The sequence below is a fragment of the Geotrypetes seraphini genome, chromosome 3 (assembly GCF_902459505.1).
Source record: "Geotrypetes seraphini chromosome 3, aGeoSer1.1, whole genome shotgun sequence".
NCBI classification, from domain to species: Eukaryota; Metazoa; Chordata; class Amphibia; order Gymnophiona; family Dermophiidae; genus Geotrypetes; species Geotrypetes seraphini.
The window spans coordinates 202,666,310-202,682,936 of record NC_047086.1 but is presented as its reverse complement, the minus strand read 5'-3'; the positions used below and the strand labels follow the sequence as shown (position 1 = coordinate 202,682,936).

Below are 16,627 nucleotides of genomic sequence, written 5' to 3'. Positions count from 1 at the left end.
GAGATTATCAGACTGGGTTTAGGGAGCCCACTGAAAAGGTAAGAAAGAGGTGTTTGCAAGTGAACTTGTATTTAAGCTGCATGCCTGCATCGCCAGAATTTAGGTAGGCCTGTTTTCATCCCCGTGGGAGTCCTGTGCTCTATGGCTGCAGGTCTCCTTACTCTGGAGCACCAGACCTCCCTCATACAAAGGCCGGTAAAATATGTTAGCTTTGGGAAATGTATATGGCAGATGTCTTTGTTTTGTGTTCAAAAGAAAAGGAAATGCATTTCTGGTTTTATTTCTACAGTGTTGAAGTACTTGCTGACCCTTGCTGTGACTGGTGGGGATCCCCAAGCACCGCCAGCAAAGGACCTCCTCTAGAGATGGCCAGAACTCCCCTCCACCAAGCGCAGCAGTCGCTGGCAGCATCCATGAGCCACTGAGGTGCCAGCATCTGTGACTCAGGGACACTACTGCTGCCTGCCAAGCTTGGCAAAAGGGACCCCCGGCCAACTGCAAAGGAAGTCCTCAGTTGACAGCTTGTGGGTTCTCATCAGCTGAGTATTTATATTTTATATTTACATTAGAGGTTCTGGTAGAAACCCATTTACAAAGTATGTATTCTTCCCAATTAATATTTCCAAATTAATAAAGTCTCTTTGCTTATTTGTAAATGGATCTCTACCAGAGCCTTTAATTCAGTAGCATAATTAAATAAAATAACTATTTCTGAAGTTTATAGGGAAAGGTGGGGACGGAGGGGATTCCTCGCGGGGATGGGTGGGGACGGAGGCGATTCCTCGCGGGGACGGGTGAGGACGGAGGGATTCCTTGCGGGGACGGGTGGGATTCCTCACGGGGACGGGTGGGGTTTCTGTCCCCGCGCAACTCTCTAATCGGGAGGCTGGAGCAATTTGGCCACCCGTAATTGAATCACAGCAGGAATGGCAGTCAAACGCTGACTTTACAAGAACCCATGAAAGACTGACAAGGCTGCAAGCTGAACCCGGAGAGAAGACCAAGCCAGTTCCCTGTCCAGGCCATCCTGTACGAACTCTAGGACGGTAGGCAGGGAAGCGGAAAAGAGACCACTCACGCGCATGACCACTTCTCAAATAGATACCAAACCCTCACATAAGCCCAAGAGGTAGACAGCCTCCGGGACCCCAAGAGAGTAGAGACTACTTTATCGGAATACCCCTTCTTATCTAGGTGACCCCCTTCAAGAGCCAAGCCGTAAAACAAAAGGGACCCAGATCAAACACTGGAATGGGACCCTGCAACAGAAGGTTGTCCAAGAGAGGCAGAGGAAGAGGATCCGCCACCAGATGCATCACCAGATCCGCGTACTACAGTCGTCGAGACCAATCCAGAGCCACCAGAACAACTAGACCTGGATGGCGAATGATGCGGAGAACTCTGCCCACTAATGGCCACGGAGGGATCACATACAACAATCCCTCTGTTGGCCATGGTTGAACCAGAGCATCCAGACCCTCATCCTGACTGAAGAAGCGGGACATTTTGGCGTTGCCACTTGTGGCCATCAGGTCCATCAGGGGCAGACCCCATGACTGCACTGTCAACTGAAAGGCCATGGGACTGAGACACCACTCTCTGGGATATAATGTGTGACGACTGAGGAAGTCCACTTGAACATTCTCCACTCTGGCTATGTGGGAGGCCGAGATGGCCTGAAGATGCAACTCTGCCCAGAGCATGAGCAGAGCCACCTCCTACGCTACCCGAGTGCTCTTGGGGCCTCCCTGACGATTGACATAAGCCACCGCCGTGGCATTGTCTGACAAGAAGAAGTGGAAGGCTAATAGCACCAGATGGATGGCTCTAATCTCCAACACATTGATCGACCAGGACGCCTCCTCTGTGGACCAGGTGCCTTGAGCTGAGTGACCTAGACACTGAGCTTCCCAACCGAGGAGACTGGCATCCTTGAGAAGCACCGTCCACTGTGGTGGATCCAGACTCGGCCCCTGAACCAGATGAGAGGTCTGGAGCCACCAACGAAGACTGCAGCGTGCCAAGTCTCGCAGAGGATCAGGGAGAACCAAACTGTGCCTCTAGGGCAACCACCTATGGAGCAGAGCAAACTGAAGAGGACGCCTGTGCGCCCTCACCCACATCACTACATCTAGGGAAGCCACCATCGACCCCAAGACTTGGAGGAAATCATGTGCCTGAGGACACCGGGACGCCATAAGGAGGCGAAACTAAGATTGCAATTTGCTTACGAGGGCCTCTGGAAGGAAGACCTTCCCCAAGGAGGTGTCGAACAGAACCCCAAGGTACTCCAGATGCTGAGATGGGACCAACCGACTCTGGGAAAGGTTGACCACCCAGCCCAGTGACTGGAGAAACTCCACCACCCGAGCCGTAATCCGGGTGCTCTCCTGCAACGACTATGCCTGAATCAATCAGTCATCCAGGTAGAGATGCACCAGAATGCCCTCTGACCGCAAGGCTGCCGTGATGACCACCATAACCGTGGTGAACATCTGGGGAGCCGTGGTAAGACCAAAGGGAAGCACACAGAACAGATAGTGCTGACCCAAAATCACAAAGCGAAGGAAGCGTTGATGGAAGGCCTGAATGGGAACATGCAGGTAGGCCTCCGTCAGAGAAGTCAGGAACTCCCCCGGCTGAACCGCCAGAATGACAGACCACAGTGTTTCCATGTGAAAAAAAGGGAATTCTGAAAGTCCTTTTGACCCCATTTTAAATCTAGGATGGGCCGAAAGGTCCCATCCTTCGTGAGCACTACAAAGTAAATGAAGTATCTGCCGGTGCCGCACTCCTGAGGGGACACTAAAACAACTGCTTTGAGATCTAGCAAGCACTGAAGGGTCTGACAAAAGGCCAGCATCTTCCATGCCGACTGAAACGGAGAGGCTAGATATGATCTGGCAGAGAGCGGGCAAACTCCAGAGCATAACTGTCACGCACCACTTCCAGGACCCACTGATCGGACGGGATCTCAGCCCACTTGGGAAAAAAAGGTTGCGCAGCTGGGCACCCACCGGAACCAAAGGGGGTGCCGGCAATGAGTCATTGTGCAGGACAGGCAGCAGGAGAACCGACGGAGGGATTCCCAGACCCCCGATGGGCCCCCCAAAAGGACTGCATGCGCTAATAAAACCAACCCCGGGAAAACCCGGAAGCCTGGAAAGTAGCAGCCCCACGCCCAGGGCGATACTTGCGGAACTCCCACAGACGCCCCCGGGCAGTGCCACCCCGAGACGCCGGGTGCGCATGGTCCTCAGGCAGGCAGGGCACCTTAAGAGTCCGGCAGAGTTTGAACCAATTTATCTAACTCTTCTCCAAACAAAAAGGACCCCGAAAGGGAAATATGGTAAGCTGAGCTTTGGATGCAGCATTCGCTGACCAAGCGCGAAGCCACAAGGTACGTCGCGCAGCCACTCCAAAAGCCAGAGACGTAGCCAACGTCTGCACCAAGTCATAGAGAGCAGCCGAGAGGAACGAGGCAGCCATCTCAATCTTTGCCATCTCCTGATCCACCAAGGACCAGTCATCAGATTCACGATCCAGGACACGCTCAGCCCACCGAAACACAGCGCGAGCCACCAAACCCCCACAAATAGCTGCCTGGATCCCCAAGGCAGAAACATCAAAATTCTGCTTAAGAATGGTCTCCAACTTACGCTCCTCAGAGTCCCGTAAGGCACAACTGCCCTCAACAGGCACGATATGCCGCTTAGAAATCGCTGAGACCACTGCGTCCACCACTGGTGACTTTCAAGTGGCTCTATCCCCCTCTGGGATGGGATACTAATGAGCCATAGCGCACGCGCGCTAACTGAAACAGCGCCTCCAGCATATTCCACTGTGCAAGTACAATATCCCGAAAATCCTGATGCAGAGAAAAAGAGCAGGAAACAGTACGGATCCCCCTTAGAAGAGGGTCCACCACAAGCGGGGTCTCAGATGGCGCTTCCTCAAAACGCAGCACTGAGGAGACCTGCTTAAACAGGTCTGGGAGCTCATCCATCTGAAAAAGGCGCACCACGGATGCCTCGTCGCCGGAAGGTGGGAAACCCAACACCCCGCCGCCAGCGGCTGTCCCTTCGGGAGGATCCTGGAATTCCTAAAAAAAGGGTCCATGTCCTCATCCAGGCCATCACGCTCCTCTGACCACCAATCCGTAACCCAAGGCACCGACGGGCACTTGGATGAGGGAGGAGGAAGAGGGGACGCCAAAGGGGAAGAGGGAGGCAAAGTTGCAGGGGGTGCAGGGGCTGTGGAGGGACCCCCCCTGAAACCCCCTGAGTGCATGTGGGATACCCAGCCGCCTGAAAATAGGCTCTGCACAAAGAAAAATGTAAATCGGGGATAAAACCCCCAGGGGTCCCATGGGACCCCCTGCCACAGCAAGGAACCCAGCTGAAACCTGTCCCTGTGCTTCCAATAGAGGGGGAAGGTCACCTGAGGTTGCAGACAAAATGGAGGAGCCAGACAGAAAAAATGGCGAAGTTCCCGTCACAAACAACCCCTCCTGGGCCTGTAGCGGCTGGGAAGCCTGAACAGTCCCAGCCGCTGAAGCAGACAAGCCGGCATGAGCTCTTAAAAAATGAGTTGAGAGGGAATCCTTTGTACCCTGACCGTTGGTGGTCAAGGGAATCCCTCTGTGGGCCTCCCCACTGCTCCCTGCCGACTCACGAGGCCCTATCAGCGGGGAGTTCTGGGCACCTGCAGCCGCTGCCGATGGAGCTCCACCACCGCACCGGCCCGAACAGCAGTTTTCAGGCCGGCTGCAAGTGCCTCGCGTCTGGACCAAATTATGCCCCTCTACCCCTGAGAAGGGCTCAATTGCTCCATACGCGACCTAGCTAAATGGTTAGTACAAAAATACAGTAAAATTAAAGGAAAGCAAACTTTCAGACCGGCACTATCTCAGGATTAATTTTTCCCCAGAACAGACTCCACAGGCTCCCAAAGCAATATGCCTTGCTTGATTTAGGGGAAAAGGCTTACTGCAGAGGATCCTCTAAAAAAATGTGGGGAGGTAGAGGAAATGGGGGGGAGGGACCCCGCTCGACATCTGCTGGGTTTGACACCTCCTAGGTCGGATGGACCCCCAAACAGGGCCCACCCTAGCTCAATCCGGCCAAAAACAGGGACTAGAAACACCTAAACAAATTCCAACAGTCCTACCAAGGGAGATGGGTACAGCTCACTCAATACCTGCTGGAGACTGAAAGAAGACTGATAAGAATAGGGGAAGGTATCTCTTGTGTACTAGTCCACAGTTTTGTTTTCAGTCTCCACCTGCTGGTCATGATTGGGATATATACCCACTCGTAAAGATTAACCTCTACCAGTCTGGAGTAAAGAAACAGTGTTGCTTGCTTCTTATCAGCTTCATTGCAGATAGCTACAATTGGCATTACAGGTTCCACCACTATCTTAGATGCTACTTCAAAGTCTAAAAAGACCAGTTACACCATATACCTGTCGTGCCTCAGTGATTTCAGATCCACATACACAGTGGTAGGATCAGGGCCAGAGGTTCCCTGCAGAGAAAAAGAACAAATAATTTTCATGTGAAATGAAGTGCAGGCATAGAAAACAAAAAAAACAAAAACAACCAACTGTTTTTAATAGCCAGGAGCAGTACTTCAAAACATGCTGTCCAAAAGCTGTTTCCGTAATAGTCAAATCACTATGAGCCATACCAGTAATGCCATGTTAACAGTTCTGTGATAATAGCTTATGTACTCAATTTATTGTTAAAATTAATGTTTAATTTACACATTAATGTGTTGAGATGAAGACCTATCGTGGTCCCTAAGCCACAAAAAAATTCATATGTATCAACTCAGACAGCTATGTGCAAACATATGTGGGTTGAAAAATGGCAGATTCCTCCTGTTTTTTTGGTGTTTTTACAGAACCATAAGCAGCCTCCATTCAATATCACCTGTTTTTACCCTCATTTTACAACCCACTTCCTAGACAGTAATTGTTGTGGCAGTCCTTGGCCAGAGGCTACAGATCATTAGTTTCCTTTGGAACCCAGAAAGTGTTCACTCTGAGTTTGGTAAATAGGTGTCCCTGGTGAACAAATGAAAGATTCCCTTCCCCTAGAGTTCAGTGTGCTGTCTGCAATATCCCAGTCGGAATGAAAAACATGTACCCTATTATACAAGCAACCATACTGACAGCAATAAGGTGGCAAAAAGCCTTCCCTTTCACAAACATCAGAAGGAAGGCTTCTAGATCAGCGGGCTGCATGCACGAGCCGTAGATCACGGTTTTGCAAGACCAGTGGACCTCTTGCAGGAGCCGTCGCTTGTGGCTTTCACAACAGAAGTGCGGCTAGGAGGGAGCCGGCAAGAGGAGGTAAACGCAGGAGGCACAAATTTGGGACATGGAACGGAGGGAGATGACAAGAGGCATGTTGGAACATAGAAGGGAAGAGGTGGGTCATGTTGACACAGGAAGGGAGAGGCAGTACCCCAGTTCGTAAGTATGAGTTTGACATAAGTCAAGCATTCTTAAACTAGGAACTGCCTGTATATGCAATCTATATATGTGCTATTTACATATAAGGAACAGAGAAAAATTAAGGCAGATAAAGACCATATGGCCTATCCAGTCTGCCCATACATTCCCTTAGAGATCCTATGCATATATCCCAAGCTTTCTTGAATTCAAATACTGTTTTGTCTCTACCATTGTTCCATATATTCACCACCCTTTTTGTGAAGTATTTTCTCAGGCTACTTCCGAGTCTATCCTTTCACCTTCATCCTATGTTCCCTCATTTCAGAGCTTCCTTTCAATTGAAAGACTCGTCTCCTGTGCATTTATGCATAGAGATATTTAAATGGCTCCATCATATCTCCCCTTTCTTATAAAAGAGATTCTTAAAGAATGACACGGTAACAGAATTTGTCACCATCCCATCCCTGTGGATAATCATGGGAAACCATCTCCATGTCCTACTTTAAGGAGAGAGGGAAGAATCAGAATAGGAATGGCCACAACCACTGACCCTCAAGCCTTGCATTGAAGAATGCTAGTGCAGACGGACTAAGGTTGAGGTAGACAATAAAGAATGACATGGGATGGTTTCCTGCAGTTATCCATGGGGACAGTGACAAATTCTGTCATCATGTCATTCTCTGATGATTACAAAATAATGCCTTAGCTTCATAAAGAGGGAAATGATTGCTCTCTGTAAAAGGTGTTTAACACAGCACTGTGGTACAAGGAAGCATGACAGATGTTTTACCTCAAAAAGAACAGAAACTTTTCTCACCTGTAAACAGATAGCAATATTGGCCCTTGATCCAAAGGTAGTACTGACAGCACGGGATGACAGCCCCAGGTCTTTGAAAAGCTTGGAAAAAGACTGGCTGAGTGAAATTCTTGGACGTTCCTCTGCTACCACCACACAGGTCCGCACATAAGACAAATTAATGCCCTTTGCCTAAAAAAAATGTATTTTACAAAGAAAGCAGAAGTACTGACACAAATATATTCTCTTATGTACTACAAATATTACACTGGCTCGAGTTCAACCTTCTCATATTCAAGTGCCTTCACTCTATAGCTCCTTATTATCTTTCCTCTTAACCCTCTTCCCTACCCTTCCTTGCGACTTATGTTCACAAGCAGGATATTCTTTCCTGTGTCCCCTTCCCCTGCATGTTCTGCTTTGCTGCATCATATAATAGCTTTTTTGAACTGATGCATGGCATGTTTCACTATGACCATATTCAAATTCTGCCTAAAGAAACAACAGCACTTATAATTAATGTTAAGAACATAACAATAGCCTTACTGGGTCAGACCAATGGTCCATCATGCCCAGTAGCCCGTTCTCATTTTTACCAGAGAAACCACATACATCTGTCAGACAGAAGTAACAGTCTGTCAAGTGATCCTTCTGTTCTCACCATATCACTGAGGTAACAAATGACATTGACTTCCAAGTATCTCGGAGCCAAGCTCTAAGATCAATTGCACATCTTGCACAACAAATGTGAGGAGCCCATGGTTTGTCTTGATCACCAATCTTGCAACCAAAGTACAACTCATACGCTTTCTTAACAAGTCAACTCATGGTGCATCTTTGAGGCTTAAGCGTGTACTCGCCACAAATGTAGTAGAATGTATCACAGCTGTTGCAACATTGGCGAGACACTTCTGCTGTCACAAATCGTTCTATAACAATTAATAATTAACTGGCTTACTAAGTAAGTTACTTACATAGACAATACTATGCCTTGAAGCATCAAAATACACCTGAACTGACAGACACGTAATGAAGATTATCAAGTTTAAGTTTATTTAAAAATTTATAATACCGCCTAATCAGGCTTCTGGTTGGTGTATATAAGTCAATAAAAACAATCAAGTTAATTCAATAAAAACAATGAAGTTAATAAAATAGACAGAATGGGGGAATAATTAACCAAACGGAAAAACTTGAACAAAAGGGAAAGAGGGGTCGAACTACAAAATTATGGAGAAAGGAGACACTGAGGGAAAGAACAAAAGGGGGAAAGTCCAAGAGAAGAGATGTGGAATTGTCCTTATAAGGACAGGTGCTATTTAAAAGCGTTTTTAAGAGAGTAGCAACTACTCGAAGATTTTAACTGATTTAAGTTTATTTCCTCTCTTATGTAATTAGGTATAGAGTTCCAGAGAGAAGGTGCAGTAACCGAAAAGATATTTAAGCGAATGGTGTTAATATTTTTTAAAGAGGGGATATTGAGAAGATGTGTAGCGGATCAGAGTGATCTAAGGAGGGCATAGTGTATAAAAAAAATCTATTGATAAATTCCGGTTGATTACTAGTTCTAGTTTTGAATGTAAGTAAGGATTTTATAAGTGATGTATACAAACTGCTTTTATATAGCCTTTTCAGGCAGAATCCATCAAGCCCATGTACAGCATGCCCAGACTGCATCATTTCAATGGACATTATGCAACCTGCCCTGAATGTATGGCTGGACATGTCCACACTATATCCAGCAATGTATAACGTGAGCAATAGGCCTATATTAAGAATTAGGTTAAGAATTAATTGCATTAGCCTGAAAGTATAACAAGAAATTGTAAAAATGTACTTTTTTGTTAAAATGGTATGCAATACGTGATTTTCATGATCAGCAGCCAAAAATCTGTAAGATACACCTGAAAGGGTTGAAGCAGCAAAAACTTTGTTGCCCAGTTCTTCAGTTAGATTCCATTTTCTGAAGGATTTTCTTTTAGCTCCAAAAGTTTCCTTTACCTCACTAGTTAACCATACCAGTTGTCATCTGGCTGAAACGGTGGCAAATTAAAAAAAAAGGTTGCCGCAGGGACGGGGACAAGGCCATTCACTGCTCTGTGGAACAATGAATGGCCTTGTCTCTGCAGTTAAGGGAGTGAATGCGCGCAGTCACCAATCGCGTGATCCAGCAGCTCCCTCCCACCTTACTAATGATCACAGCCAATTAACACCATCCGTCCAATTAACACCATCCGTCTGATCGCTGCCATCCGTCCAGGTATCTCCATCCCTCCACTCCCTTCATGGCAATTTCTAATTTTCTTTCTACAAACAGCCAGAGCCTTGAAGTCATGTGTGGCTGCCGGAAAGTTTTCCTCTGACGCAACCGGAAACAGGAAGTTGCATCAGAAGAGAAGTTGGTTGCTGGAAAGTTCTCCTCTGTTGAAACCGGAAACAGGAAGTTGCATCAGAGGAGACGTTTCCAGAAGACGCACACAACTTCAAGGCTTCAGCTGCTTGTAGAAAGAAAATTAAAATCGCCACGAAGGTAAGGGGAAGGAAGGGAGGGAGATGATCGGACCGTGGAGGGAGATGGCTGCTGGACAACGTGAAGAGAGCTAAAGGGAGTGGAGAGAAGGAGGGAGGGGTGGATGGAGATGAACAGATGCTGAAGGGAAATGGGGAAGAGAGAGTGGGAAGAAGACGCTGAAGGGAAATGGGGAAGAGAGAGTGGGGAGAAGACGCTGAAGGGAAATGGGAAATAGAGAGTGGGGAGAAGACACTGAAGGGAAATGGGGAAGAGAAAGATGCTAGACTATAGAGGGAGCAAAGGGAAGATGATAGGTACCAGACCAATTGGAAGGGGAAAGAGAGATGGGAGGGAGAGGCACAGTAACAGAGTATATGGAAGAAGCAGAGACCAGGTTGACAGTGGATGGAAGGAATTGAATGAGGAGAAGATGAGGAAAGCAGAAACCAGACAACAAAGGTAGAAAAAAAAATTTCTATTTATTCTATTTTTTGTTTTGTTTTAGAATATTAGTTGTGTTGATAAACATTTATAAACAAAGCCCTGCCAGCTGAACATCACTTTCTCTAGTTCAGCAGCCAGAACTATGATTTATAAAATAACAATTGTATAAAATATTGTTTCTTTTTATACTTTAATAAAATAAGTTCAGTATAAAACTATTCTAGGCTTGTGTGGATGGGATCAGATAGTTTGTGGGGATGAGGCAGGGACTGAGCTCGTGGGGACTGGGACAAATTTTTTCCCCGTGTCATTCTCTAATCTGGTCTTCCTTCTTCCGTACTTAATACATGAAATATATCTGGTCTAGACTTACAGGTATATTTGAATAACTTCCACACCTGATATAAATTTTTGAACTTTGCAGCTACTCCCCCCTAAGGTTTTATTTTTCTGTTTTTACCATTCTCCCCATTTTATCAATCTCCTTTTTGCAAGCTAAAAGTTAATGTACTGTATTTCCTGTGTGTCCTTACTCCAGAGATTATATAAAAACCGATCATGTTATGATCACCGTTACCAAGTGGCCTCAGCACTATTACCTCTTGTACTGAATCATGCATGCCGCTAAGGACTAAGTCTAAAGTTGTTTCCTCTTTTGATGGCCCCTGAACCAGCTACTCTATAAAGTCATCCTTGATTTCACCAAGGATTTTTACCTCCTTAGTATGCCCTGATGTTACATTTACCCAGTCAATATTGGGGTAATTGAAATCATTCATTATCATCTTGTTATCTGAAATTAGGGAGGTTATCAAACTGGGTAACATTTCTTTATCTGTCTGTTCATCTTGGCCAAAAATTAATTGCCAAAAAAAGAAACCCTAAAATAAAAACAACAAAATTCATCCCTCTTGTCTCTTTATTATGGAATGCTTATAGATTCTCCTATGCAAGAGGCACCCAACAATTTAAACTCTCCCTTCCTTCAGTGAAAGGAATCAAAGGAGTCAAGAATTTCAGTCAATCCTTGGTTTTCAAATTTTCTCAACTAGGGAACAAACTTCCTTTTATTTTAAGGGGGTCCTGGTCCTTTTTAACTTTTTCATAAATCTTTAAAAACTATTTTATTTGCCAAACACTTTGGAAACTAGTCATATTAATATTTTCTGATTGTTACTTTTTAAAATATTTTTTTAGTTACTGTTAACCAAGTCGAGCTTCTTTCTGGCTGAAGACCCGATATATAAAACTAAGTTTTACTTTAGTTTTGATTATTGTATTTCTCCCCCCTTTCCTACTTTTGTTAGTCTGTAATACTCTCACTACCTTTTCTCATTAACATATGGAATTTCTATCCATAGGGATTCTGCTATCTGCTTTGGCTTAAAATTGAATAAAGTTTTGTTTTCTTAAATAAAATGTGTTTCGTGTCCTCTAGAATTTTTAATCTATTTGATTCAAAAACCTTCTTAATATAAAATGCTACCCCCGCCACTAATCCAATACACTCTATCACTGCAATATACAGTTAATTTGTACCCTTGTATTACAATGTCCCATTGGTTATCTTCCCTCCACCAGGTCTCAGAGATGCCGCTTAATCTATCTTTTCATTTAGTGCAATATATTCTAACTCTCCCAACTTGTTTCATAGGCTTCTGTTTATTTAGTACAGAGCCACCACTGAAGACTCTGGTGCACTTCCACTGTCCAGGCTAATTGCGACTGGAGAGAGTCCCTCTAGGCAACCAACATGCTCTGCAGAGGACGCAGATGGGCTCTTGCCTATGGAATTGCCTCTATGGTTGCCACCATGGAGTGTAGAATCTGCAGGTAATGCCAAGCTGATATTATACCCTAGAAAAATTAGTCCATATATATGGAATTGGCAGGAGGTGGTGATGGAGAGAATGTGGTGATTTGGGGTCTTATCATATCTGGTGGTCCTTTTGCTACTTACAGGCTTTTTGGAAATCATTATTACAAACTGTGAACTCTTTCATTGGAAAGCTATACCCAAAGGAGGCAAGATACTGTCTACTACATCTAAAACCCACAGGGATGACAAATCATCATAAAACTAGCCTGCGCAATATTTATAGCAGGAAAATTACTTATCACATTCGAAACAAAAACAAATACCATCTCTGGATCAGTTATTAAGAAAGTGTGATTATTTTCTCAATGATGAAACCCCAGCATGGAAAAATAGACACCTATATCGTAAAACAAGGGGAAAACATATACAATGGAGAAATCTGTCAGTGTAATAATATAATTATTATTGAATAGGATCAAGGAAGATCAATGTGTGGTTAATCTTTTTGGAAAATATGTATTATGCCAGTTAATAGGGAAAGAGAATTAGAAAATTGTATATATCTTATCTTTTGAAGTTATATGAGTATTTGTATACATGATATGATGTTTATTTGCTTGTTATATCATTACAGTGCTTAAACAAAACTTGGAAAATAATGACTGGAGAAATCTTGGAGAGAGACAAAATAGACTACCAGGTGTCTGGAAAGGGAAAGAAAGCACAGTTACTTACCGTAACAGGTGTTATCCAGGGACAGCAGGCAGATATTCTTAACGCATGGGTGATGTCACCGACGGAGCCCCGGTACGGACACTTTTAACTAGAAAGTTCTAGTTGGCCGCACCGCGCATGCGCGGGTGCCTTCCCGCTCGACGGAGGAGAGCATGGTCCCCAGTTAAGATAAGCCAGCTAAGAAGCCAACCCGGGGAGGAGGGTGGGTCGTAAGAATATCTGCCTGCTGTCCCTGGATAACACCTGTTACGGTAAGTAACTGTGCTTTATCCCAGGACAAGCAGGCAGCATATTCTTAACGCATGGGTGACCTCCAAGCTAACAGAGAGGGAGGAGGGATGGTTGGCCATTAGGAAAACAAATTTTGTAACACAGACTGGCCGAAGTGCCCATCCCGTCTGGAGAAGGCATCCAGACAGTAGTGAGAAGTGAATTGTGAACTGAGGACCAAGTGGCAGCTTTGCAGATCTCCTCGATGGGCGTGGAGCGGAGGAAAGCCACAGAAGCAGCCATAGCTCTGACCCTGTGGGCCGTGACAGCACCTTCCAGTGAGAGACCGGCCCGAGCATAACAGAACGCAATGCAGGCAGCAAGCCAGTTAGAAAGCGTCCGTTTAGAGACAGGTCGACCTAGACGGTTAGGGTTGAAGGACAAAAAGAGCTGAGGGGACGAGCGGTGAGCCCTGGTACGGTCAAGGTAGTATGCAAGGGCATGCTTACAGTCCAGCGTGTGTAATGCCTGTTCCAGAGGATGAGAATGGGGCTTAGGGAAAAAGACAGGTAACACAATGGATTGGTTGAGGTGGAAGTCCGAGACCACCTTGGGAAGAAATTTAGGATGGGTACGCAGAACTACCTTGTCATGGTGAAAAACCGTGAAAGGTGGGTCAGCGATCAGTGCAAGTAGCTCACTAACCCTCCTGGCAGAGGTGATGGCAATGAGGAAAAGCACCTTCCATGTAAGAAATTTGAGTGAAGTTGTGGCAAGAGGCTCAAATGGAGGTTTCATGAGGGCTGAGAGAACCACGTTCAGTTCCCAGACGACTGGAAGAGGCTTCAGCGGTGGTTTGACATTGAAGAGGCCTCTCATGAACCGGGAAACCAGGGGATGAGCCGTGAGAGGTTTTCCGAGGATAGGCTCATGAAACGCAGTGATGGCACTGAGGTGGACTCTGATTGAGGTAGATTTGAGGCCAGCGTCGGAAAGAGAAAGCAAATAGTCCAGTATAGTTTCTACCGCCAATGAGGCAGGATCGTGATGATGAAGTAGACACCAAGAGGAGAACCGGGTCCATTTCTGATGGTAACATTGGAGGGTGGCCGGTTTCCTGGAGGCATCCAAAATACAACGGACAGGCTGAGACAGGTTCTCTGGAGAGGTCAGCCCGAGAGAAACCAAGCTGTCAGGTGGAGCGAGGACAGATTGGGATGCAGTAGAGACTGATGCTGCTGTGTAAGTAGAGTAGGAAACACAGGAAGAGGAATGGGCTCCCTGGAGTTGAGCTGGAGCAGGAGGGAGAACCAGTGTTGGCGAGGCCACCGAGGAGCGATGAGAATCATGTCCCTGAGAGAATCAGGGCTCTGTCCCTGCGGAGTTTGAACAATGTCCGCAACATCAGAAGTAGTGGAGGAAAGGCATAGAGGAACCGATCCGTCCAGTTGAGCAGGAATGCATCCGGGGCCAGACGGTGAGGAGAGAAGAGTCTGGAACAGAACTGGGGCAGCTGATGGTTGTGAGGAGCTGCAAAGAGGTCCACTTGCGGAGTGCCCCAGTGCGCAAAGATGGAGCGGAGTGTGGGAGGATCCAGGGTCCACTCGTGAGGTTGAAGGATGCGGCTGAGATTGTCGGCCAGGGAGTTCTGTTCGCCCTGGATATATACAGCCTTGAGGAAGAGACTGTGGGCCGTGGCCCAGGACCAGATGCGGAGGGGAGATCCGGTGCCACCTTGCTTGTTTATGTAGTACATGGCAACCTGGTTGTCTGTGCATAGAAGAAGGACCTGAGGGTAGAGAAGGTGCTGGAAGGCTTTGAGAGCATAGGACATGGCTCTGAGTTCCAGGAAATTGATGTGATGTAGACGCTCCAGAGGGGTCCAGAGACCCTGAGTGCGAAGATCTCCCAGGTGAGCTCCCCACGCATAGGGGGAGGCATCCGTGGTAATGATCATGGAGTGAGGGGGCAGATGAAAGAGTAGACCCCTGGAAAGATTTGAGGAGTTCAACCACCATTGAAGAGATTGCTGAAGAGACGATGTCACAGAGATGGGATGAGAAAGAGGATCCGAGGTCTGTGACCATTGGTTGGCTAAAGTCCACTGAGGTGTCCTGAGGAGAAGTCGTGCCAGAGGAAGTACATGGACCGTCGAGGCCATGTGGCCTAGGAGGACCATCATCTGCCGAGCTGGGATGGAGTGATGAAGGAGCACCTGACGACAGAGATGGAGCAGGGTTCGTTGTCGGTCGGCGGGAAGAAACGCCCTCATCAGAGTGGTGTCCAGAACTGCTCCAATGAATTGAAGTCGCTGTGTGGGAAGCAGATGCGACTTGGGGTAGTTGATCTCGAACCCCAGGAGATGGAGGAAAGAGATGGTGTGTTGTGTGGCTTGCAGCACAAGCGGAGACGTAGATGCTTTCACCAACCAATCGTCCAAGTACGTGAACACCTGGAGGTTGTGAGACCTGAGGAAGGCCGCCACCACAATAAGGCACTTGGTGAACACCCTGGGTGATGATGCGAGGCCAAAGGGTAGCACTTTGTACTGATAGTGGCGGTGCTGTACCTGAAATCGGAGGTAGCGACGTGAAGTCAGATGGATTGGAATGTGAGTGTAGGCCTCTTTGAGGTCTAGGGAACATAGCCAGTCGTGTTGAGAGAGAAGCGGGTAAAGCGTGGCAAGGGAGAGCATTCTGAACTTTTCCTTGACCAGACACTTGTTGAGGTTCCGGAGATCGAGGATGGGACGGAGGTCTCCTGTCTTCTTGGGAACCAGGAAGTAGCGGGAGTAGAATCCCCGACCCCTTTGGTCTGGGGGTACCTCTTCGATGGCATTGAGAAGAAGGAGGGAGCATCAGGAGGAGGGGGGATTGAGAGGAGTGAGAAACAGACTCTATGGGAGGATTGTCCGGTGGAAGAGTCTGGAAATTGAGAGAGTAGCCGTGGCGAATGATGTTGAAGACCCACAGGTCTGATGTGATGACCTCCCAACGGTTGAGGAACAGTTGAAGACGTCCTCCTATCGGCTGAGGAAGAGGCAAGGATGGTGGGAGACTGGCTATGCCCTGGAGAAAAGAGTCAAAAGGGCTGAGATGGTTTTGACTGCGGGAGAGGCTTGGTCGGTGGGTGAGACTGTGAACGTGCCTGAGTCTGGTGCTGCTGACGAGGCCGGCGAGACTGTTGTTGTTGAGGCGGGTTGAGAGGTCTGGCCGAGAACCTCCGTTGATAGGAAGACTGCTGTTTGTAGGGGCGAGCAGGAGGAGTTTTCTTCTTAGGTTTGATCAGGGTATCCCCCCTGGTCTCGTGTGCCGAGAGTTTCTGGGTAGTTGAGTCCAGGGACTCCCCAAAGAGTTCATCACCAAGACAAGGTGCGTTGGCTAGGCGGTCTTGGTGATTAATATCGAGGTCAGAAACTCTCAGCCAGGCAACAGCCATGGCAGATGCTCGAGAGGTCAGCTCAAAAGAGTCATAAATGGAGCGCACCATAAATTTCCTGAGTTGGAGCAAACTGGAAAGTTGTTGTTGAAAAACCGGGACCTTGCGTTCAGGGATGTACTTTTGGAAGGAGGAGAGTTGTTGCACCAAATGCTTCATATAGAAGGAGAAGTGGAAGGTGTAATTATTAGCTCTGTTGGCAAGCATGGAA

The 16,627-nt window shown here is 46.9% G+C and overlaps 1 protein-coding gene across 2 annotated transcripts in view; it reads right to left on the bottom strand.

Moving 5' to 3' along the window:
* The window catches only part of DIP2B (disco interacting protein 2 homolog B), a 443,690-nt gene that overhangs the window by 62,198 nt on the left and 364,865 nt on the right, over window positions 1–16,627 (bottom strand). For both annotated transcript variants that reach the window (XM_033936084.1, XM_033936083.1), the window contains exons 32-33: window positions 7,280–7,450; window positions 5,467–5,528 (exon numbers count right to left, since the gene is read on the bottom strand). In XM_033936084.1, the coding sequence (XP_033791975.1) occupies window positions 5,467–5,528; window positions 7,280–7,450 (233 nt within the window). The remainder of the gene's footprint in view (window positions 1–5,466; window positions 5,529–7,279; window positions 7,451–16,627) is intronic.